General features: G+C 38.1%; 1 protein-coding gene across 6 annotated transcripts; it reads left to right on the top strand.

Annotated features, from left to right (window-relative positions):
* The first annotated feature begins 285 nt into the window (after positions 1-285).
* Positions 286-25,876, top strand: igfn1.1 (immunoglobulin like and fibronectin type III domain containing 1, tandem duplicate 1). 6 transcript variants are annotated; one of them, XM_069148821.1, is made up of 26 exons: positions 286-456; positions 5,393-5,478; positions 11,636-11,755; positions 12,721-12,863; positions 12,983-13,082; positions 13,226-13,270; positions 14,079-14,112; positions 14,276-14,459; positions 14,593-14,706; positions 14,796-14,964; positions 15,517-15,789; positions 15,958-16,953; positions 17,444-17,548; positions 18,712-18,864; positions 20,093-20,217; positions 20,362-20,503; positions 20,696-20,989; positions 21,150-21,446; positions 22,263-22,442; positions 22,548-22,676; positions 22,772-23,080; positions 23,561-23,646; positions 23,767-23,959; positions 24,063-24,359; positions 24,738-25,064; positions 25,179-25,876. In XM_069148821.1, exons 2-26 carry the CDS (start codon positions 5,430-5,432, stop codon positions 25,181-25,183), a joined length of 4,869 nt encoding a protein of 1,622 aa, XP_069004922.1. In that variant the 5' UTR covers positions 286-456; positions 5,393-5,429; the 3' UTR covers positions 25,184-25,876. The 6 variants fall into 6 exon arrangements, with proteins under 6 accessions (XP_069004922.1, XP_069004951.1, XP_069004959.1 ...); XM_069148833.1 differs by lacking the exons at positions 286-456; positions 5,393-5,478 and adding exons at positions 6,301-6,319; positions 6,649-6,684; XM_069148850.1 differs by lacking the exon at positions 17,444-17,548 and having other exon boundaries at positions 287-456.
* Positions 25,877-26,052: the final 176 nt, after the last annotated feature.

Raw genomic sequence — 26,052 nt, 5'->3', positions numbered from 1 at the left:
TGAAATTACACTTTAAGATTTAAGGATCACATTAATATTCACAGAACTCTTGATCTAATCTACTCTAGTCTTTGAGCTCAGATGTATACCTCGATTCCACGACAGTAAACAAACAAACAAACAAACAAACTTTGTCCTCATTTGTCTCACTGCATCTGGTTTATGAGAACAAACAATTCTTCAAGAGGTATTTAACCTGCTCTTTGACCCACCCTTCACAGAGCCCCTCTGCTTCACCGCCCACTCAACCGCCAATGTCTTTGGAGTGATCACAAATACAAAAAAGCCGAAACAGCTTTTGGCAGTCGCCGAGTCTAGGCAGTAGAGGAGCATCAAGGACAGACTCACACGCTGCTGGAAGGATCTATTACATTGAAAAAATTAGGAGAAGGCACAGTGTGACCAGACTGCTGTCTGAAAGGGAAGCGAGCTGAGAGCACTGAGGACTGTGAGCAGGTAGGTGGCCCTAAAAATGAAGGCTGGGTGAGAAAATGTAGGAGGCAGAGATAAAAAATGGATTACATGAACCTATTTCTGTGCACATAATCCGGTTAAATCCAATCTGTACCATCGCTGTTTTCATCAGACGGATGTCAATACTTTGTGAGCAGGTGCACAAAGGTGCAGTAAAAGAACTAAACTGTACATGAACTTGTAATGAAGACATGCTTCTATTTTCCTCGTAAAGATCTGAGCTCGATGTCCTAATAGAGCCATAAAGCTACTAACTGAAAATATAATTGTATGTGCTATCTAATTTCAGTTGCTCAAATTACAAAGTATGTGACCATATCCATTATTTAGAAATACATTAAGTATTGTACAATATTTAGTTACTTTGAGGACACAGATTTGGTTTAGCTGCATGAAATCACTTCAGTGAGGCATACAGGCTTCTCAGTTTGAATTTTACAGTTTTAAATCTGGGAAGTTGGATCATAGCAGTACGGTCAGAGCTGTGAGGTTATTGGGTGATGACTAATTTTAGAAGGAGGTATCAAATCAATACTTGAGATTCAAGGAGCTGCATGGAGAGAGTGGGTTGTACTTTGGCAGAAGATAAGATTTATTTTTACATTAAAGAAATACATAGGGCTACAATAGACGCTGTCCTCTCTGTATTTCTTACTCGCACTGAGCACATACTTTATACACACACATTTTGTTCCTGACTAAAGCAGCTGTTTTCAATGCAACTCGTGTATCCAAAAGGAAACTATAAAAAAAAAAAAGATAGTACCATGAGAATAAACAGACACAACATACAGTGTCCTGCAACACACAACCTGCTACAGGCTGAGCATTTCTTGCATATTCTGAATGACATGTATGCATCAGCTTGAAAATACCACACGCCTGTCTTGCGCAAATCCCCTGGGAAATTGAAATAGCAACTTTAGAGCTTATTTGACACCAAAAAGCCTTGTCATCAGGCCCAGTTCTGTGTGAGTTACAAAGCTGAAGCCACTTTCTGTCTTGTGCGCTCAGCTGCAATCAGTGATGTGTGGAAAAAATGAAGTGAGGGACATTTGAGAAGCTAGCAGATCCCATTTCCAGAGTATGTGGTCAGTGGTGCAGTCATCTGCGGAGGGTGGCAGATTCACTGAAACATGTCACGTACTACTGACACATTAGGCATAATCTGCTTATCTGCTGTGCAGCGTCTCCAGAAAAGTGTCTCCAGGGTCTCTTCGACAGACTTCTGTATATTTTAAGACAGTTTTTCATGTTGATAATATTAGATGAGGCCATATAATGAAAGAATGTTGTAAACAAACAAAATTAAACTCTTTTATCTCAAATGAAAAACATTAATCTCTCATATTTTCTATGCACAGAGAACATGACAGTGTGATTTACAGTATACAATCATAATATCAAAATGTAGGTGTGAGGAAACATGGGAAACCAACTCCCAGTACAACCTCAGATTGACAGTGAGAAGCTGGATATAGTTTCTTTCTGCCACACTGGTCCAACATTCCAGATAGCCCATCCCTAATTTTAATCTTTCTGCCTTGTCATGCTGCCTGCCGTGACAGCCAGCCTGCCTACATACTAGATATATGTAATGATGTTAGGAAGCATGGATCTTTTACAGTAACAGCAGTGTTTACCGAAATGCACCCTGCAGCACAAATCTTTGAAATCTCTGGGACAGTGAAGGGGGATGTATTGACAGCTATTTTGTCTCCAACATGGCTACCCCCGCGAGTCAGAATCCATTAAAACAGATGTGAGCCAGAGCCAAACATTAAACTATAAATGTAATGAGCTAAAACGGCAAAACTGTAAAGGGGAAAGGGAAGACGAGTGGGTTTCCCTTTAATGCAAAGAACTTTGTGCCAACGTGTCTCCTCTTGCAGGCTGTTTTGCTTTTACCATATGTGTCGTGCAGTTCATTTTCAAGATGCACCGTGAGCCAAGATTGCTGCTGGAGCACAGCATCTCTCTGAACATATGCTGGAGCATGTCTTCACTAAAAATAAAACACTTACTGTCCAAGACGGCAGGTTTTTTTTTCTCAGCAGGACGTCAGGATAGACTATAAATATTCAAAACATTCATCATCACTAAACTTGTCAAATTTCATAATTTTTCTCCACAAATTTACTTGTGAAAATGCAGAAATAAAATTGGACATTTCAGTATTTAGAAAATGTTCTGCTTTAAATTAGAAAACTAGGAGGTGTTTTTTTTTTTTTTTTAAACTGCTACTTATGATGAGCGATACAGCTTCATGAACAAAGATTACAGATTAGCATAAAAGCACCCCAAGGATGATTACAAGTTTATAGAGAGATACCTCTGAAATTTGAAACCAATGTTTCAGGAGCTTTAATGATTTAAAGGAGTTAGTGTAGGTTGAGTGCACGTGCAGTGTGAAAACCACACAGCTAAATTGGGTTTATATCTATTAGAGTAGATTAATATGATAACATAATTTCAAGAATCAAATAGTCAAAAGTTACTGGGTCTTTTTCATGCAAAGTGAGCTCTATACAAAGGAAAGTATGTTAGTTAGTTAGTTAGGAAATCCAAAATAAATTGTAACTGGAATATCCACAACAATATAGTAAATCATGTTCATAGGCATTTTGTGGTACAAAACAATATTATCATGTCAGGTCATCAAAGTAAATAAAAAAATTAAATAAACATCATTCCCATTGCAAGCAGAACTCAAACAGGACTCACCTCTTCATTTTGAGATTATCTTCTGAAAATCTAGGTTCAGCTGCAAAGTATTAATGAAAATAATCTTAATTGCCCTGATGTAACCACACCTACTTCAAGTCCCTGTCCAATGAGGAGGTCAAGACCTGTTAACATGAGTCTTTCGGTCAAATTTTACAAGAACAGAAAATAGTAATGACATATAGTCGTACATGTGACCTTTCATAACTGCAAGGAGTCATGTCTCGTGTAACACTTAAGTGTCATATGAGTCAGTTAGTGATCATCATAAGTGTCACATTGCACCTGATGTCTTGACGTAAAACTCTTTGGGTATTTTCTTATTAAAAAAACAACAACTATTTGTTGGCTGTGTTGTCGCAAATAAACGCTTCCATCTTAGATTCAGTGCTGAAGTTTTGTCTCATATGACAATTACTGTATATCTTTAAGTAATACATTATCATTTATAATCAGTGGCCTCTTTGGTAGTTTAGGTATTCCTGTAACATCTATTAAAAGCTCAGCCTTAAATTCTTGATAAGTTTTATTTGACAGTGTCAGAAAAGTACTCATTTCAGTATTCATCAGTGAGGTTGTAATTTGCAGTGATGTTTAACTGGGCTGCGTTATGTCTACAGACCAATCAACTGGAGAGTGAAAAGTTAGCATGACCCATGGAGAGACGGTAGATATATTAAATTAAAATACACCAGGCTAGAATAAACCAGAATTATCCTCTCATTTCATGTCTGCCTTGCCCGTCATGTGCTCCTGAGGAGCGTTGGTTGTGCTCGTCCTCAGAAATTGATGCTACACGCCTGCAAGCTACAATTGAGCAGGTGATAGCTCCTCAGTCTTGTATGGGACATTAGTTTGATTTGTACGGCTCTCCATCCACCCCAAACTCCTCCTGCCAGCTTCAATGCAGCCGATTAATATTCATTCATAAAACAAAAACGGGCCTTTCAACACACAACATATAATTGGGAGCAATATTAGAAACACATTTCAGTGTAATGCAGTCCCGTGATCTATGGAGTGTATATTTTAATCAAGCAAATCTAAAATTGCAGATGTGTTTCTAATTGTGCTGAAAAGGTGCACGGTGCACTTTTCAGCAGCTTTTTCTAAACCCTGGGAAAAGGTGATTATTAACAATGTATTCCATCTTACTACATACAGTACGCAGTACTGTGGAAATGTTTAAGGCATTTTAGATATTTATATTCTTATTTATCACACAATATGTGTCCCACAATCATTCTGCAGCACAACAACAACCCCAAACATACAATCAAAGCCACATGTAAGTATCTTCAGCAATAACAACAACAAAAACTCCTGCAGCAGATGGTGTGGCCCCGAAAGATGACCTGATCTCGATATCATTAAGTCTGTCTGGGATTACATGAGGAGACAGAAGATGCTGAGACAGACTAGACCCACACGAGAAGAGTAGAATGTTCTCCAAGATGCTCACAACAACCTACTTGCCAAACATCTTTGTTGAATTGAAACTGTTGTAAAGGCAAATGGTGGTCACACTCAATACTGGTTTGAGTTAGGTTTTAATCCATTTACTGCACTATATGTAGTAAGTTAACTAGTAAACTATCTATGACATTACTTTTTGAAAGTGTCTTAACTTTGATCTAAGTGCCTAAAACTTGTGCACCTTACTGTATATTTGTCAAACTGAACCATATGCTAACTAACATGGACTCAGGCCATTGCAGTGGGACTGTGTGCAGCGTTCTAAAAGTAGCCCTAACTCTTCATCATGTGTATTTAAGGCTTCAGTGAGATCCTTGCTTAATTAACACATGCCTGAAAAGGATTCGTGTGACAGGCATACATCCCACGTCAAAGCCATTAGTTACTGAATATTTCACTGGCTGCTGCCTCTTAGTGACTAGTTAGAGTAACTGCAGTGGTGGAGAGGAACCGTGTGCCACTGGAAACCTCATGTGCAATGTAGTGCTGCTGAATTTCCACCAAACGTTTTACATAACTCTATGGCAAGCTTTGAGTGGCATCTGCCTTAATTTTTAAAAAGAGAATGAGTAAATAGAAGCCCGACCAAACCCAAAGTTAAAATGACTGACACCTCAACTCCAAAGAAAAAAGTCAGTCAGTCACGCTGATATCCGTTTGAGCCGTTTGATGATGTCCTAAATATTTCCTGTTTCATCTTCTGTCTTTTTTGGTGCAGAGCCGTCTGAATCAGCAGAGCTCAAGAGGAAGCAAAGATGTGGAAGAAGTCGAAGGTGACCGATCAAACTGCCGCTGGGCAGGCGGGTAAGTGCAGAAGTCCGTCAAAGGTTGGTATTACAGCTGTCTCTGCCTGTATTCTCTCTTATCCCAGCAAAGTTGATGAACTGGACCCATTTGACCAACAGAGTAAACTTTACTCAAAATAAGGAGTCGTGTGTCTCTGCATTGAAGAAACACAAACCTGCAAGACAAGAAATCACTTGCCAACAACTGCAAAGTCAAAGATGACATAATGTCAGCGTCTTGTCTAAAAGAATGCATCTTTTTTGAAGAGATGGAAGACAAGGCTTCTGAATAATGCTGTGTCAAGTGGAGCGCTTCCTGATGAGATAAAAAGAAGATAAACACCACAGCTACTTATTTTGTTAAGAGGATTTTTTTTTTTATCAACAATTTCTTTTGCTGTGAAAGAAAAGAAGCAGCAACAAGTTTACTCGGGTTCAAACTTTGGCTATCACGCTGGCGAATCACCAGCTTCTCCCTGCCAAGGATATGATTCTAAAAGTGGCCAAAGTATCAGAGGCGTCAGAGATGCCAGAAGATGAGGTGCAAACAAGCTGTAATCACTGAGCGAATTAATGTTGTGAAAAACCATCTCATCGTGAGAGAGACAAAGGATTTTCACTCACAGTTCGTCTGAAAAACAAAACTGGCAGGAAGCTGATGGCAACAAGAGATCAAGTGCAACACACCCTTCCAGCTGCCACAACGGAAGGAAAAGTAGAAAATAAAAATGATGTCCTTGTGATAGAGAAGACAAACTGAAGGTTTATTTGAAATTAATTTCCTACAAATTGCTTTTCCCCACAATTTTTCTCAAGCACTGCGCAGGAATCATCCTGAGATGTCTGCCACGAGAAAATGCGTAAGCGAGCTTGGAGTTTAGTCTAATCAGTAGCTGCACAGCACAACTATAACATGCTGCTGGAACGCCACATTGCTAACATACTGTATCATATTTTGTCTACGACTAACAGTTTCTGTTGTGTGATGTGTCTCTGACTATTCTGGTCTGCTCAAGTTCTGTCTGTGTTTGTGCTTCCCATTCCTGGGGTTATATACTATATACTGTGGTGTTTTATGTTTCATTATGTGTCCATGATCCTGTCGAAGTTCCAACCTGCCATGGTGCTTTTGTCAGGATTAATATTTACCTGTCCTGTTCCCTCTCCCGCTGTCATGTTGCGTGTTAAGTCGACGCTTCTGAGGGAGTTCACCTCGACGACAAAGGTATGCGAGCAGAAATGAAACCGAATCACACAAACGATTCACCTTCTGTAAATGCATGACTCCATGTTGGGTGAGTTGCATGTATGATGTGGTCTTCGTCACCCCCCTTGAAAGGTGTCATCCGAAATGGATGATATAACTTTCAGTGTAACAACAGATGCATTTCATTGTGACATTTTCAACCACCTCCACATGAATACGAGCTACAGGCTGTTGTTAGAGGGCACTGCGGTTGAATGCCATGTGTCTACTTTAGCTTATAATTCAAAGGAAATTCTAAACTTATGTCCAAATGTTGGCACAGTTCGGTCTCAATAAGTGAACTTGAGCTACAGGGACATCTCTAAGGGATAAATAATCTCTCCTAAAGTCTCGTCTGACAGGCCACCCCAGTCCCCCCTTAAACATTGCAGAAATCTTCCAGCTTGAATATAATTGACTTGTAAATGAGTTAAACCTCATGAACTGCAAAATAATTACCAGTAAATATATTACCGGCTGCATTTTTCCCTGAGACAACCTTCTGAAGGATTTCTGACCTTTTCATGCCAGCGTCCATGCAACTGTTACAGACACAAAATTGCAATTTCTATGATCCCGGTAGTTCAAAGCAGGTCTGAGAACCATATGCTGTCAAGTTAACACAGAACATCGAGGTGTCAAGGTGCTCAGCTGGAATGACACCCGTGACATCTGGGAACCCTTAAGCTTCACCCAATTCTCCCTATCTTTTGATTCCTTGTAATCCTGTGACAAACACTTTGTGAGAATCTGGAGCAACACAAGTACTCAGTGCTCTGACGAATCGAATTCGCTTGAAGAAATCATAGCTGAAACTTGCTTTCTTCTAACATGGCCGTTAAGGGAACAAATAGGGGAAATTAAAAGTGACATCTTCACTGCAGATGTGAAGAATGAAATGCTGCGTCTGACTTACTGTTGTCAAGGTGCCTGCTCCACAAAGCAGGCGTAAAATTCGCTGACCCTGAATCCGGAGTGTGTTCAATCAACTCTGAATCTATGTTCACTCTGAGTTAAGTGCGTGCAAGCTGAACAAATCATCAATGGAGTTGAAATATTACAATTCCCCATATTAATAGGTCGCCATCATTTTAAGCCAGTTAAGATAGAAATGTTAATCAGACACAAATTCCCAGCAGGGACCTGAAAACTTTCCCAAGTCCTGAAAGTCAACTTTTGTTCCAATCTGCAGTGTCACGATAGGCGTTACCGTTAGTGCCAATGTAAACGGGTAAAAGCTCTCTTTGGAAGAATATTCAGGAAATTAGCGGATGTAGAAAAAAAAGAAGAAGCACAAAGCAAGAAGCAAAACAGAGAGTGGAGAAAAACACGTCTGTACTGCAGCTCAGCCAGAGGGAAGGTACTATAAAAATAAGTTTGCCCTGCTTATCTTTTGAAACACAGAAACAGCAGAGAAAGAGCCTGAGTTGAAGTGGAGAAGAGTCAATGAATTAACGCTCACATTTGATTTATTTTTGCATTACATTTAGCAGACTTGGATTTCCTCAATGGTCACATGTTAACTATGATTAAAGGATCCATCAGTGAGATGCATCAAAACATGGCAAATGATTATTCTTAGATCAATTGTTTCTAAAGCAAACTTTAAAAAAAAAATAATTACAGTAATGTTTGGTAAATGTCTCTTTGTTGGAGAACTACCTGACAACCTGATGACCACAGAGTCACAAAGATGGAGCCGAGGATGAATGTGCAATATCGCTGTCTCTATTCTTACAGGGACAACTGATTGATGGTAAAAGTAGATGTTGAAAGGAATAGACCTCGGGTATTGAGGAAATGAAAAAGGCGTGTCAGACAGACAGCGTGTGTGTGTGTGTGTGTGTGTGTGTGTGTGTGTGTGTGTGTGTGTGTGTGTGTGTGTGTGTGTGTGTGTGTGTGTGTGTGTGTGTGTGTGTGTAGGGTTGGTGTGGGGTATGGTGCTGGGGAGCACTTCAGCACTCGAGAGTAAAAAAAAAAATCCTTATAAAAACACTGTGGGAAAATGCAGGAGACTCAGGCAATTTTAGGAAGCTTTCTGAATGTACTTTTTATCATTCACTCATTCTTTTGTACATATACATTTATTTGCAAAGGCAAGCAAAGGGTACTTCTAAAGCATAATTTATACACAAAGGCATTTCAAAATGCTTTATGGGACATAAAAAAAAAGGAAAGGAAAGGAAAGGAAAGGAAAGGAAAGGAAAGGAAAGGAAAGGAAAGGAAAGGAAAGGAAAGGAAAGGAAAGGAAAGGAAAGGAAAGGAAAGGAAAGGAAAGGAAAGAAAAACATACATTTAAAACAAGATAGAAGAAATTAAGAGATTAAAGAACCGAGCCATAAACAGAATAAAAGCACAGTAATAATCTGCAGGTTGTACGTACTTAATATTGGGTTTCAAAAGTGGTTCAAGTTATAAAACAGTGGAAATATATTCTGTAAGTCTGTTAGCCCTTTGTGGCTTTGTTGTAAACATTGTGTGGCAAAAATACAAAATATATGCGGTTCTTTAAAATACTTTAATCAATCATACTTTTGGTAGAAATTCTAAATTAATGAATAAATAAGGAGGAACACCTTGAGAAATGCTGTTTCTGGTATTCATCCTCATAAAATCTAGCTACTATAACGAGCATCACTAAATATGATGACCAAGCAAAAATAAAATGTGATGAACAAGCAAAGAAAATGAGTTTACACAAGAAAGTAAAGCAAATTTAGTTTGGTAGATAACTCAAAGAGAATAGGGAGTCCTCCAGTGTAACTGTACCAGAAACATGATAGGAGCAGTCAAGTTATTTTCAGCTACAGGCATCTCACCCGGGGACTGAATGAGAAACCTTCTGCTTTTTAGTGATTGCAGCATGCTTATACCATCTGACAGCTATGATCTAAAATCTATTAAAAGAAAGATATGTGTGATGATAATTGGAGGTGTCGGTCTAATAAATAAGTCAAGTTAAATCTGCTCTCAGGAGCCTTGTAAATCTTTTTGCACCAAATGTGGTCCAATTATATTACATTAAATAGTTTCTGCTGACTGACCTATGAAATCAATGCCTGGCTTAAACATGTAATTCTAATTGCTGTTGTACATTCAAAGGCTGATCAATATTTCCATTGCTTTTAATGATGCCACCGTCATCCTCACAATTCCAGTGTGAACGTTCAGCTTGATAACAGCAGCACAAACCAGTGTAACGTTATCACCGCTCTGCTACGTACAGTAATAGCACCTGCCGCAAGCAAGTTACCTCCGATGTGACTGCAAAATGCTGGAGCATCCTGCACATGTATTATGTCTTAATCTGTATATTTTATAGTTAATACTCTGCCTATTTCAGGTCTTTCATGCCAAGTGAAAAAAAATAAAGACCAGGGATCTCTGGACCAGCTATACCTCTGCGATCAGCAGTCAGTGATGCCCCCCTCGATATCCCTCAGGGTTAGTTCATATTATCAGGGATTCTGGGGCCGATGCAAAGCACTAAGAAGCGCCCCAATCCCGGTTTGTGATGACACACCTTTTATATAACGAGACACGCGAGCTATGCTGGACTGTAGACCCAGAAACAGCAGAAGGCAGATCCTGTTTAGTTCCATAATTTTCTCTTTTTCACCCTTATATAAAGGGTTTTGTCCCTGTTCTCACAAATTTTGACTGAACTGTGCTACAAATCATACAAACAGAAAATCGAATTTTAGCAAAATTCTGATGTTGTTTCAACACCATGCATTGGAATACACTTTCCTATAATATGGTTGTTTTGTTTACATCAGATCTCTATATATGGTATATGATAAACTTTAGTCAGTACAGCCAAAAAGAAACACCCATAACCATATTGTCCCTTATTAACTCCAAATTTCCAGTCTCTACATAAACACTGATGTTTGTGGAAAAAACTCTGAATAAATAAATATATTATAAATTATATTATAATTATAATTCATTATAACTATTCGCTTTTTGGGCTTGAAATTTACAAAAATACAGTCACTTGGGGTGCATGCCTATATGGAGAATAAACACTTACAATGAATCAATTCAACATGCCAATGAGGTGGTCCCAATATATTATCACAGAAAACTCTGCTACGTCTTCTTTACAAAGTTATTAATTGCAGTTTTACCCAACTGGTGCATAAATTAGACAAATCCTGTAATAAGGTTTCTGACCTGCTAAACTACTGTTAATCTTACAGTAGCCATTGTATGAGTGCTCCATGGTAAATCTATTGCGAGGGTGCAGTGTCAGAGCAAAGACAACCAACACAAGAGATGCAGAGTAGGTGGGAATGTAAATTAACTCACAGGATTTCTTTTTTCGTTTTGTGATTGGGATTTGTTTTTGTAAACTATGAGCGTGAGTGTAACAAACCACCAGCAGGGTTTAAACAACCTCTACTGAACGAATAATGTTTTAGATTAGTATTAGAATTACTAGTTGGTTTGGAAAATTTGTAGTTGCAGCTTCCACAAGTAAATGCTAAATACAAAATATTTATTTTTTTTAGCTGCTTTTTTGTGTAGTGTTTCTAATTTTGATACAATATTGTGGTATTTGCATATCAGAATATGTTCTTTCTTCAGATATACACTTGATATATTTGACTCTGACTGTGCTTCAAATTTACACTGACAAGTCTCTCGGCTAACCTGTCGGGGTCTTACATTTGTATTTATTTCAAAGTAAATCTGAGCACACTTTTAGTTAGCCTTTCTTTAAAAACATATTTTTTCTTCAAACACAACGGCTTCACTGATTTACGCAAGTGGCTCCTCAGATGAATGTTTTACGTGCCCATACCTTGTTTATTTTAACACATTTTCAATTGTGCCCTAACATTTTCTCACCTTTATTAATTTTTACTTGGTCCCCGAGAAATACAAAGCTTGTATAATTGTCGCCATGTTTTGATTTAATTAGGCATCAAGAAGAAGTCCAAAGTGCCTGGTGTCATGATAACGCAGTTTATAGAGGAGCTTCCAGAGGGAATGACAACTCCAGACTTCACCCGCAAACCCATTGCTCTGACTATTCAAGAGGGTAAGTCCTCGTGTCTCTGAGCGGCAGACTCAGGGCAATCATATGTCTTCAACAAACTTGTCTTGACATGCCTCGACCTAAAACCCAAACGGTCACATGTAGACTTCAAAGAAAGAGGACAAAATTGATCTATATAACATATCTTGAGAATAAAATATGATGACTCAAGATGAAAGTTATTGATGAAATGTACATACAGTATGTACACCTACACACTGAGGTGGGGTAGTTCAAGTGGTAGAGCACATCGACACATAGTTGGTGGTTTGATCATATGGCTTTTACCTCGAGCATAATAGTTGGATAATAAGACTTTAACCCAGTTTTGAGGAACCTGGATATGCTAGCTGCAGTACTCTGACAGACACAGGATACCATATGACGTCTTATCCAGGTAACTGAAGGCTAACAACCACCGTTGAAGTGACAGAAACACAAACAACAGGGGCAGTGACAGTGTCTCACCTTTGGAGCCATAAAGAAACAGAATTCTAGCTTTCATTAATGAGTGATTTAGATATAGTTAGTAGTTTAGATTAAAGACACTTCAATGTAGGATTGTACATATCAAGGCTTTAGCCACAGTCAAATTAATTTAGGATAACACAGTCACAGGGATGAATATGCATGACCAGCTTTCTCTCTGTTCAGTGTAAATATCACATCCCAAACATGATACTCAGATAAGCCTTATAACGGGGACTCATGTCCATCAAAACACATTTAGTCATGTCATTTTATAGTGAAAAGGTGAAGGCAAGGCGTGTGCGATGGTGATCCGAGAGTAAAAGGCGTTAATATGAAATACAACGCAAAGTAAATGAAATGCTTACATCCTGCAAACAGCATAGTAGGTCAAATTATTTGTATCAACTTAAGGTATGACAATTTGCCATGCATCTGCGAAAATGCAGCAATGAGCAATTTTTTACTAACAAGGAAATCTTCAATTTGTTCTATTCCAGGTAAATTTGCAGTCCTTAACGCCATAGTGGTGGGCACCCCGACACCTAATGTAACCTGGAGCAGAGCTAACGGAGAAATACATTTTCACCCTGATGTGTGCCAGCAAATGTATGATGAGACATCTTGTAAACATACCTTAGAGGTAAGCTTTACCACAGCACTTCCAAAGATGCGAATGATGGTGATATGCAATGAATCCTTAAACTCAATATGCATTCACAGCTAATAAAAACTTCATTAACTCTGTTTGTGTTTCATTAGTTCCCTAAGGTGGCTCCAGAGGATGCTGACACCTACAAGTGCTTTGCAGTAAATGAATATGGAAGGGCTGTTTGCACTGTTGCCTTGAATGTCATTGCAGGTAAGATTCTTATCATTATTTGAACCAGTGTGTCTCTTAAATTTGTTAGATAGCAGTTGCATTAAATGTCTCCATTACAAATTGGCATATTTCAGTTGAATTGTGCCAAACAGGAAACAGAGATTGTGTTTATTTGTTCACAGTTGGATTCTCTAAGACCAGGGAACTTCAAAAGGTACAAGGAGAAGGTTGGTTTCAAACACATTTTGACTCCAAAACTACAACATTTTACAAAGGAAAACATTATTACAAGAAAGAGAGCTAATATAAACTGTCCTTTAACCCATCACACAAAAAGCACTCAAAGGAAGACAAACTAGGAGTGCAATTAAAAACACATTTCTCTCTTTTTTTTTTTTTTTTTTTACAAAAGACACATTTAAGGAATTGGCAAAGCAACTCTGCACAAAGATGAATGGAGGCTAATGGTCTTCATCAGAGCCATCGATACTTGGACTGATAAAGCAGCTCAATTTTTCTGCTACATCAATTGCCCATAACTTTTCATTGCAACTTGACATTTTATTCATTAATTTGAATAATGTGGAAAAATCGGCCTGTCATGGTGCATCTGTCACATCAGCGCAGCGTCACTGTGCACTGACACTTAGCACATTAGTGGCTAGTTTTTTTAAGTGACTGAAAAATATGAACATCCGCTCCCAGAGTCCTGTTGCTGCAGAGGTTGTGAGGCTCTATTCAGATTGATTGAATGCTATTTCAGCTTTCTTTGGTCTAAACAATGTTGAGGAGATATCGTAACATAATGTTGCCAATATAAAGGTCAGGTATCAGACAGATTTGGACACTCTCTCCCATTATCCACTAAGCGGTTTATACAACATTTTATTAAAAGGAAAATATTGTTATGTAGCTTCAATCATTGTATTACTTGTAACCATCAATAAAGTTAAATTGAATCTGTTCTTTTAAATACTAAAGTTAAACCAACATATATATTAAGTGACGGACTGTTTTTTTGTTTTGGTTCCACAGATGCAGTAGATTTAAGAAAAAAACTTAAAAAACGGTGAGTAAAAAATTGTACGCTTTAATGGTTGTCTGTTAACACAAACTGTTATAATAATCTTGATGGCAACAATTCATATGGTGATTCTTCGACAGTATGACACCAGTCATTTCAGGGAAAATGCTTTGCTGTGTGGGGCTTCATGCAATTTCTAACTCTGCAGTAATCCTGATGGAACACGTGAGGAAAAGCCAATGGAGCCTGAAGACCGGGTGTGGGAAATTCTGCTCAGTGCGGAAAAGAAAGACTACGAGCGGATCTGTGCCGAGTATAATATCACAGATTTCCGTGGCATGCTGAAGAAACTTACTGAAATGAAAAAAGAGCGAGAACAGGAGATTGCAGCGGTACGTGGCCCACAGACTCCGGTTTCTCCAGCTAAACTGCTTTCACATTTCCTCATGCAGGTCTGTTTTGTTATAGCATCTATTATAACATGATTATAATTTTGTATTTCTACCTGTTATATTTCTGCCATAGTTTGTCACACACATTAGTACCTTAAAACCTATTGAGGTCAAGGATGATGACTGTGCAACAATCGAGCTGGATATGGACCTCAAGGATCCAACCAGCAAAATTTTCCTGTACAAGGTGAGGTGTGAACTACTTACTCATATTAGGTTTTTCTTTTAAAAGAAAAACAAATTATTAAAGTGTCAACATGTCCCCAAATTCTGCAGAATGGCGTCATGGTTCCATTCACCAAAGAAGACGATGAAAACTTGAAGCATAGTTTGAAACAAGTTGGCAAAAAATACATATTCACAATTAAAAAACTAGGTGCAGAAGACGCTGGACTCTACTCAGTGGATGTTGAGGGTGTCAATGTATTCTCCACAGATTTTAAAGGTATGTCAAGTGATTAAGCTTAGATTAGATGTAATGATTTCAGCTATTTTCCAAGAATTATCTGTATTTTATACATCCAAATAAAGTTGTTTTTTTCTTTTCTTTTGATATTGAAACGGGTCATAACTAGGGCAAGATACCAAATTTTTATATTTTTATAGCACTAACTGATTTTTTTTTTGTCATTTGGTACCAAATTTGTATTCCTTGACTGCATCCATAGCAAGACATTTACATATAGCTGACAAGCAATAACTTGCATGTGAGGCATTTAGGGGACATCTGTTAATCGTAGTGATAAAAAATAGCCTGGGTTACTCTGCATGTAAACTAATAACTTACATGGTCACGTAACGTTCGGCAACAGGTATCAAAGTCAAGGGACTGGTAGCGATATAGAACATTTTTATAACCATAACGAAGTGTACACAATGTGACAGGGCAGCTACGAGTCACCCTGAACAGAAAAGCAGTTTAGAAAATGGATGGGACAGATGAGAGAAGTTTAAAAATGAGTTTCTGCTTCTTTTTGTGTCTTTTTAAACCCTGCAGTGCCTGAAGTTGAGTTTGCTGTCAAAATACAAGAGGTCAAGGCAGAAGAACGACAGGATGCCCTCTTTCAGTGTGTGCTAAGTGCACCAATGAACGAGATCACATGGTTTGGCAAAAGCGCTCCACTGACACCTGGTGAAAAATTTGAAATGATTGCGTCTGAAGATAAGCTCATCCACAAGTTAATTGTGCGGGACTGTATGCAGTTGGACGCTGGTATCTATGCTGCCGTGGCAGGAATCAAATCTTGCAATGCCTGGCTGATAGTTGAAGGTCAGAAAATTATATATTCCTTATTTATTCAGCTTTGGTGATTCTCATTATCCACTACAATGCTAATTGCATGTATAAGTGTAGTCCATCTTACAGATACCCTGACACTAAATAATTGTTGAAATCTGAACACAGTAACAAATGCATTCAACATATTATCTTTCATAGCTGACAAAGATCCTGCCAATAAAGGCAAGAAGGGAGCTCGCAAAGCTACCATGGCAGGAGGTGGCGATGACGAAGAGCTGATGAAAATAGCTAAGGACCAGCAAGCAAGATATGAGAAAGAAATGGCAGAAAAAATTGAAATAGCCAAGAAAGCCCAAGCAGAAAGAGAAGCTGCAGGAGCAGTTGCCAAAGGAGAGTCAGAGGTTGCTAAAAAGGCAGCGGCCGAGGCCAAGGCTGCTAAGAGGGCCAAGAGGGAAGCAGCTGAAAAGGCCGGAGTTGTAAGGAAAACTAAGAAAAAAGGAGCCGGTGCTGCTGGTGGAGAAGAAGATTCTGATTCATTTGAAGATTCTGATGAAGAAAGTGGGGGAGAAGGAGGAGAAGGAGGAGAAGGAGGAAAAAGAGGAAAAGGAGGAAAAGGAGGAAAAGGAGGAAAAGGACGAAAAGGAGGAAAAGGAGGAGAGGATGGAGAGGATGGAGAGGATGGAGAAGGCGGAGAAGGCGGAAAAGGAGGAAAAGGAGGAAAAGGAGGAAAAGGACAAAAAGGACGAAAAGGACGAAAAGGAGGAGAGGATGGAGAGGATGGAGAGGATGGAGAGGGAGGAGAGGATGGAGAAGGCGGAGAAGGCGGAAAAGGAGGAAAAAGAGGAAAAGGAGGAAAAGGACGAAAAGGAGGAAAAGGAGGAAAAGGAGGAGAGGATGGAGAGGATGGAGAGGATGGAGAAGATGAAGAGGATGGAGAAGATGGAGAGGGAGGAGAGGATGGAGAAGGCGGAGAAGGCGGAAAAGGAGGAAAAAGAGGAAAAGGAGGAAAAGGAGGAAAAGGACGAAAAGGACGAAAAGGAGGAAAAGGAGGAAAAGGAGGAGAGGATGGAGAGGATGGAGAGGATGGAGAAGATGGAGAGGATGGAGAGGATGGAGAAGGCGGAGAAGGCGGAGAAGGCGGAAAACGCAAAAAACGTGTGCGAGATGGTCCTCTGGTACCAGATACAGTGATAGGTAAGAAAACAATTCTAACTTTAATTAAGATTCTTAAAAACAAAAAAATGCTTAAACATGTGTTTGATACTCTTCTTCACATTTATAACACTGTAATACAATATAAAGAATTTAGAGACGCTCTCTTTTTGTCATTGATTATTTTTAAAGACAACATTTTTAATCAAATTAATATTATTAACCGTAGTGTCAGTAGAACATATTTGTATTTTGTTGTTGCTGTTTTTCTGTATTTTAATAACAGTCTGCTCTTTGTGTTTTGTCGACACTCTACAATCCTCTTGATGTTTATTGTTATGTGTGTCTTTTTCATAAACTTTGAAATTCATTCTAAAAGCCCAATATTTAATTAACAAAAAAAAAATAACTAAAGGATTTTAAAACTGAACTTTCAAAAAAACAAAACAGGAAGTGATTAATCACTCTGTACAGGTTCAATATAATGATGATTTTTATTCTGTGTAAAACTGCAATTTATTGTTACTAATAGGGGATATAGATGATGAAGAAACCACAAATCAACAAGGTGAAAAATCCCGGAAAAAGGGAAAATGCCCAAAAAAGAAAAATGTGGAGGTTGAAGAAGCTGTTGTTGGTAAGAGATGTCAAAGGTCGCATGCTGGAGGCAGTTTACCGACTATTGAAGTCATTTTGAGTGACAATGACTTTGACATCACAGCTGAAGGGAATTTCAAACACGTCCTAACTTAGATACAGATCATTAACAGGAAGTATATATAATACTGACCAAATTAAACCACTGACATTTTACAAAACTCTTCACTGCTCTGAAAGTTCTTGTCAAAACTTAATGACAGAACTTGCTTCATGTGGGAGTTTAGAGTAATTTGTTCATCTTTTTTTTTTTTTTTTTAAATCCCTGCAGAGCTGGAGCCTACATGTACATTAAATGACATTCGAGTTCAGTTTTAATGTGTCATGGACTGTTAACAAATTACATGGTTTTTAGTGCAGAAACATTTGAAAACCCTGGGCTTTAATAACTTATTAACTATCCTCTAAATGTAGCATTTAGTTAATTAATCATGTAATTTGATTAACACAACACTGTCTACATCTGTTTGTGTGTTTGTTTTTGTGCCACGTCTGCGACACCAAGTAGCATAGCATGTATATGCTATGTTACGCTCTGCATTCTCTTCCATCTAATCTTTTACATGGATAAATATAGATGCTTGTCTATATTTGTGTTGTGTGTATAATGTGCGTTCTTTAATGTTCGTGGACATGTTTGTCTTCAGGCTGTAATGGATACCTTGTTTGATTCATGTATGAGTTTGTCATGTAGAGAGTAAATGGAAAAGGTGACCAACAGATGAGTTATTATGAAGTGGAGAACATGAAATATGTCTTCCCCAAATAATTTTGAATTTTGGTATTTTTAAGAGACAGAAAAACTAAACAATTGTTGCAAAGTTAATGATAATAATACAAACTAATTCTGTTGAATACTTTTAAAATGGAAAATGATCAGTAATTGTATCACTAGCATTATATTTACAATGTGATACTTGAAAGATACAAGTTGGATATCGCCTTTTCCACTACTCCGTTCTTCAGCACTGAAGTTCATGTTTGTTATTTCGGATGCTGATAATCTTTTTTTAATGCTCTTTGTTGACATTTCAACTGTTATTGTTACTGTTTTCGTTGATGTTATTTATAAGGCAAATCCAAGAGCAAATGAGAAACATTGGATTGATGGTAATTACGATGATATCCCCTAAAACTGAAAAGCAAAAAACAGAGAAGGAAGCGATGCCAATGGTGAGAATGGCAGCGGGCCAGCAGCAGGCAGTGATGAATGCCCTGAAAATGGTGAGCGTGCAGCAGCTGGCAAACGTTCAGGCCGTGCACGGCAAGGCCCATTGATCGAGGAGACAGTTAGTGGTAAGCCTGCGTGTGCTGCTTTAACTGCTGCATGGGAAGCACTGTCACTGCACAAAGTCATTTAATGAGTAGATGACTTTTCCAGTGGTTTGACGGTTAACAGAGAAGTGTGTGACCATTGAGCAAAAGGCTGCATTTGATATCTAATTGGTTAAATGGCCTTTTACGATGATCAAAGTTCAACAGAAGTGGATTTAACCTTGAGCGTGCCTTTAAGAAACTCCAATCAATTCTGATCCATTCATCTTTTTTGAGTAGAGCACAGAACAATTATTTTCTCAGTTGTCGTGAAATCATCAGAACTTGTGTCATTCATGATTGAAGATAACAGAACTGCATTGGTTATATAATCGTATCTCTTTGACCTACAGGTTGGATATCAGCTGACAATTTACTCTTTTTTTGTGTCTATGTGTCTGTCATCTATTTGTTTGAAGGCTGTTGTGCGTGTGTGATGTTTAAATGCATCTGTGCTCCGTGTGCATCCATGTTAACATTCCTGCTTGCCTTTTTAAATGTTAATTCAGGATGAGTCGGTGCATTGAGGTTAATTATTTAAGTGAGCAACTGCAGAACCGACCAAGTGTTTTACACGACTGAAACACTTGTGTGTAGACGCACTCTTACAACATTAGAAGATGGAAGACAATCGTAGGTGACCTGGGAGGATGACTATGATCTAAACCAGTTTTTTTCATATCACCGAAGACTGAATTCACATCAAACAAAATTTTTCTTCCACTGACTAAGGAAGTGTCAGTCCTGAGGGAAGTCTTGTGTCTTAAGAGCCTGTCTTTCTTTCATTAAGTGAACAGAGGCGAATGACTGTGAAGACATTCTTATGAGCTGAGTTCAACTACGTAAAGTACAAGAAGACCTCTTCAACAAGTTTTAAAACAAAGCAAAACGCGTTCTTCTTACATCCTTAACCATCTTGGATTACAAAGTTTCTTCAAATATGTTATTTTCTGACAGAAAACATGTATTTTATGAGTGAATAATAAAATACATGAAAATACAGAAAATGTAGAAACAAGATGAAAATAGTTGATGTTTCAAAAGGGAGGTAAGTGTGTACACACTACGATTTGAAGTAGACCATGCATTCATGCATGCATGGAATTGTAAATTCAAAACTACAGAACCTTGAATCTACTAAACAAAAACACCTTGTATGGAGACAGTAGGACGTGTGCATTTACTAACTTGCTGGCTGATAAATCCTCAGACCCGGGAGTTCACTTTCATGCTGGACTTTCTGACTGCAAAGCCATTATGGGAGAAGCAGCAGAGTTGGAATGTAAAGTAAGCAATGAAGACTGTGAGGGAATCTGGTACAAAGATGGAAATGAGGTAAGCCAATGCAGTCATTATCTAGCAGATTTGCTTGGATGTTGTTGCAGCAATAAAGCCCAATAAGAACTGTTTTTTTTTTTATCATACATTAATATTAAGATATATTTGTTGTTGTGCAGTAATGTGTTACTTTATTTCCAGATACAATCATCTGAAGGTATAACTATTTCAAAAGACGGAACTTTCCACAAGCTGAAAATTCACAAAGTCACAGAGGAATTTGCTGGAAAATATAAATTTGAAGCAGACGGGAGAAAAACGGAGGCCTTGATTGTTGTTGAAGGTAAAAATATTGATCACATAAATTACTTCCTTGCATGCAGGGTTTGCATCATGCGTTAAAAAGTGCCTCCAGGTCATGATGAAAATTAGTTTTTAAGAATATTTCAAATCACTCTAAGATTTCATCAATACACAAGGCTAGATAGCATAAGAGTGCTTAAAAATATGTTATATGTTCTATCCTTCATTTCAGATCCACCCAGATTTGATGCTGAGGAACTGGACATATTTAAAACTCCTGTAACTGTGAAAAAAGGACACAAAGCTTCTTTCAAACTGCCTTATACTGGACGGGAACCTATAAAAGTTCAGTGGTACCTTGAAGGCGAAGAGCTTTGTGATGAATCCAACATCAAGCTAGAGCATTCAGATGGGTGTACTCGTTTGCTTCTAACCAAGCTACTGCGCAAAGATAGTGGTGAAGTCAAGATTAAACTCAAAAATGAATTTGGTACCACTGAGGCCTTCAGCCAACTTATTGTATTGGGTACGTATAAAACTAAGAACCTTCTTCATTCCGTATTTTGCATGTATTTACAGAGTAAGTAGTAAACAATTTCTAATATATACATAAATGTTTAAATCAATAATTAACTTAATATGTTGAGGCAAGATTAATGTTCTCTTGCGGTTTTATTTTCTAACAGATAAACCCACTCCTCCAATGGGACCTCTGGAGATTGTTGAAGCCGCAGCCTCTGCAATTGAATTCAAGTGGAGACCCCCAAAAGACAGTGGTGGCTGCAAGATAGCAAACTATATCCTGGAACGAAACCAAGTTGGCCGCAACACCTGGAAGAAGATGGGGCCAATTGGTCCAGAGGCCAAATACAGGGATCTTGACGTAGACCACGGCAGGAGGTACTGCTATCGTATCAGAGTGGAGACTGAAATTGGCACTAGTGAGCTCATGGAGACAGAGGACATTCAAGCTGGTACAAAAGGTAAGCCCAGATCCAAGTTATTAAAATGGCAGAGATCCTCTGAAGAAATTGTAAACTTACTGTCTTTCTGTCAACCAAGCTCGTGATCTTGAGACAAAAAGTTACTTGTCAAAACTTTTCCCCTCATTCAATAACTTTGTTGAATGAAATGAGGTAAAATTCTGACAACAAAGAGAGAGGCACTTGTGGCTCAATGAGAACATGTCATCAACATCATTAGGCCTCATTGATGGCTTTGGCCATTTCCTGAAAATAAGTGGATGGATTTTGCTATGCCAGTTCAGCCCGGTATCACACTAAAGCATGTAATAGACTCAATATTCAACTCAAGGATACTATGTCAGTGTCGTACTTTTCCTCACTTAGATATGCAACAAAAACCAAATGGTTAGGTTTAGTAAAAGAAAATAGTTTAGTATAAATGTGACAAGATAGTTATTAGTTATTAGTTTAGAGTTAGGTGCCAAAACTCTTTGGTTACAGTTAGGATAAGATCATGGGGTTAAAATAATACATTTTACATAACTGGTGTTACATATGTTGCTCAAGTTACTTAATGTACGTTAGACAAGTTAATAGTGTTAAATTCAAAATGGTTTAACAGAAGAAAGAGTACACAGGTGGTCTTTAAACTCCAGTGGGACAGAAAGTTTTAACATGTAGAGAAAGTATTATTAATAATTGATACAGTATCAATCCAACTTTTGATTGTATTAATCCAAAATTGCAATACATTTTTCTACAGTACAGATAAATCCTAATTACGGACTCTGTTCAATGAAATGATCACAAATCCTAATTTTGTGGTGTATGCAGCATACCCTGGACCTCCATCAGCACCAAAGGTTGTCACTGCTTTCAAGGACTGCATCAATCTCTCCTGGTCTCCCCCTGCAAACACTGGAGGAACCAATATTCTGGGATACAACCTTGAGAAACGCAAGAAGGGCAGCAACTTGTGGGGCCAAGTCAACCCACCAGAGGAGATGATCAAAGGTTATGATTCATCTGTGTTTCAATGTGTTTGTGTCAAGACAGCTTGATACCACAAAGGTGATGGTCTCATGATTTATTGCTGTTATTTACCAATTGCCTATACAGGTAAAGGATGTGCTGTTAAAGACGTGGTTGAGGGCATGGAGTATGAATTTCGACTGTCGGCAATCAATAACTCCGGAGCCGGGGAATTCAGTACACCATCTGAGTTTGTGTTTGCAAGAGACCCTAAAAGTAGGTGGACAGTTGGAAAGTTTACAACAGTGCTGCTATTTTCAGACAGTATTTGTGTGATAAAATGATGACCGGCTTTAAATCCTGCGTTACAGAGCCTCCTGGTAAAGTCATTGACTTCAAAGTGACAGACTCCACCTACACAACCCTGTCCCTGTCTTGGACCAAACCCAAGGACATTGAGGGGGTTGAAGATGAAGCAAAGGGATATTTTGTGGAGATAAGGCCTGCAGAAAACACGGACTGGGATCGCTGCAATTCTAATCTGATAACCATGTCTTCCTATACAGTGAAAGGCATGAAGTCACTGGCCATGTACTGGGTAAGAGTTGTTGCTACTAATGACGGAGGAGAGGGAGAGCCACAGGAGCTGGATAATTATATCCTCGCTATGCCCCCTCCTGGTAAGAAAATTCACTTTAAAGTTAAGTTATTTTTAATATTGTGATTACAGGGACTCTAACAATATTGAAGAGTTAAAGACCTAGTATATATCCATAAAATTATCATTATACAATTAATAGTGAGGTTAATATAAAAAAAACAACTCCCTTATAATCTTTTGTTTTGTTTACAGTAATAATCATGTCTTAAGTTAAGAAATACTTTGTAAATATCAGTTTTTTAGATGAAAAAACCCCAAACATATACATACACTTTCATCAAGTTCAATATTCTGGTTTTAATTGGCTGAATTATGATGGTAAATATAGATTTTGATCAGTAGTAGAAGTAGTACAAGAATTTAAAGGATAATTATTTTTGTTGTTGTTTTTAAGTGGAATGGTGTGATTTTTCTGTTTTGCTATTTATCCTTACAAAAAAAAAAATCGTCATCATTATTAATTCACAATGCACCAACTTTCATCCTGCTGTTTACGCAGTAAGGCCACGATTCACAGATGCCAAAATCAAGAGTTTCATGGTAGTGAGAGCAGGAAATTCTGCCCGATTCAACATGAACTTTGAGGTAATTTAGGAAGTAGTTAACATAACTTATATCCATGGTAACACATTACACATAACACACATTAGTGATCTAATTTCATCTTGTAAATCTGACAAAGTTATATTTAAATTGTATTTATAGGCCTCCCCTTGGCCGGATGTTATCTGGCTGAAAGATGGAGTGCCGGTGTCTAAAAAAGTGACCGTCAGCAATGGAGAGGCAGCATCCCAGCTTCTGATTCCTTCTGCTGAGCGCACAGATACTGGAATCTATACTATCATTGTCAAGAACATCGTTGGCCAAGAAACATACAGCATTGAAATTAGAGTCACAGGTCAGTTTCGTATAATGTTGTACATTGCTGTTTAAACACTTGATTCCTATTCCATGTACTCGCGACATAAAAAAAATTAATAATAATTGTATTTGACCTCCAGATGAGCCGAAGCCTCCAGGCCCTGTGGAGCTCGATGAAAACGTGCCTGGCACAGTGACCGTCTCATGGACCCCGTCTCCAGATGAGAAACGTGATGATAGGCTGCACTACATGGTGACTAAGCGCGATTCGAGCAAAAGAACATGGCAAACTGTTGCGGATCGGATCTTCAACAATAAATATACAGCTTGCAACATAATGCCGGGCCGAGAATACCAGTTCAGAGTCTACGCAAAGAACGACATGGGCTCCTCCAATCACTCCGAATCACCAAAGTGGATGATTTCCAGTAAAAAAGGTTTGCAAATTATTATGACTTTAATTGTTTGTCAAACAGCAGAATGATAGTTGTGTTTGAAGAAACACTGCACTTGTTGCCAAGACACAGCCTTCAGCAGATGCAATATCAACATATTAACAACTTACTGGCTCTTCAAAGCACCAAAGCTACAAAACAAAGTTGAACAATCTATCCACTTTCTTCCTCAAGGATTTCTTAAGCCAATTTACTGTATTTAATAAGTTAAGACTCATGTTATCAGGCCATGAATATACTACATCAATATATAATATTGTTTCTTAACCATTTCTGATTCCAATGAATTTTGTCTGATATGGAAGTCCACAAAAACATATTGTAAATACAATTTTAATTCATAATCTACTTTTTTTCCAGAAAAGTTCACCATGATCATGCCAGAGTCAAAGGTCTGTGATCTACAGTGTCCTGCCAAATTCCTTGTCCCCCTGAAAATGCACACTGCTCCTCAAGGGTATGAATGCTACATGAGCTGTGCTGTAAAAGGGGATCCAACACCTCATGTGACATGGCTGCGCAACAATATCAGCCTGAATACCAACACCAACTATTTCATCTCCAACACCTGTGGAGTCTGCTCTCTGCTCATATTGAGGGTTGGGCCCAAAGACACCGGGGAGTACAAGGTTGTTACAGAAAACTCTCTGGGCAGGGCAGAATGCTCCACTAAACTCACAGTCAGAGGTAAGTCTTTAACAGAATAAATTATGTTTTTATCATGAATTTGCAATTCTAAATATCATATTATATTAATCTATGAAATTTGAAACTAACAACTTCAATTGTCTTTCTTTCCAGAATAAATGAACACACTGAAGATGGTGGAATTGCTCTAAATGCCCAATATAAATCAAGCGTTTGGTGAATCACATGCTGTATCTTTACAAGTTAAGCAAACCCTGTCATATGTAAAACATAATATCGTCTAATTTTGTGGGGGATACCTTCCTTTTGGTTTGTCAACTATTTGATTCACAGGTTTGTGCAATTTATTTATTCAAAGTTCAAGTCGCAATAAATCCTTATGGTCTACAGATGTTGCTGAAATATAGGTCACCAGCATGTTCTGTTTGTTTTTATTTTAATTGTGTAACATTAATAAAATGGAGGCTTGCAACTTTATGAAGCCCATTTTATTCTAACTATAATAGTATGCATGCTGAACAGCAAAGGTTATGTCTAGTACTATACACTGCTTAGCAGTGAGTTACTGATTTGAAATGTGCTGTTTAAAGCCAAAAAGTATCTGTTGGTGTCTTTCGATAAATTTATAGATGGATGATTTTTTTGACATGTATAGACATTGTTTGGTTGCAATCAGTACTCTTTCATAATTGTAGATTTGCAGTCTTCCCTCAAATTAAACTAAGATGAGAAAACATAATGACATGGCATTTATATGATAGAGATTGGTGTCATAGTATGTTATACATGGTCAAATGTGTGTGTTTGGTGTAAATAAATATTTCATCCGAATTTGTGATGTGAAATTGTCACATTGACCTGCAAGCTATTTTTAAAAACAGTTGATAAAAAATACTTCACTAAAAATGTGTTTACACGTACAAGTCCTGGGTCAAGCCTTGAAGTAGCAAGCAAGTGTCAATATTCATGCCACTTGTTCCCCTTCAGGAAAGTTTATGTGAATAATTTATGCCCAGTCCTCTGACCA

Source organism: Embiotoca jacksoni, unplaced genomic scaffold, assembly GCF_022577435.1.
Source record: "Embiotoca jacksoni isolate LCO1_2020_lvr unplaced genomic scaffold, fEmbJac1.0.p SCAF_1, whole genome shotgun sequence".
Classification (NCBI taxonomy): Eukaryota; Metazoa; Chordata; class Actinopteri; family Embiotocidae; genus Embiotoca; species Embiotoca jacksoni.
The sequence above is the reverse complement of the archived record's forward strand: the minus strand, read 5'-3'. Positions and strand labels throughout refer to the sequence as shown.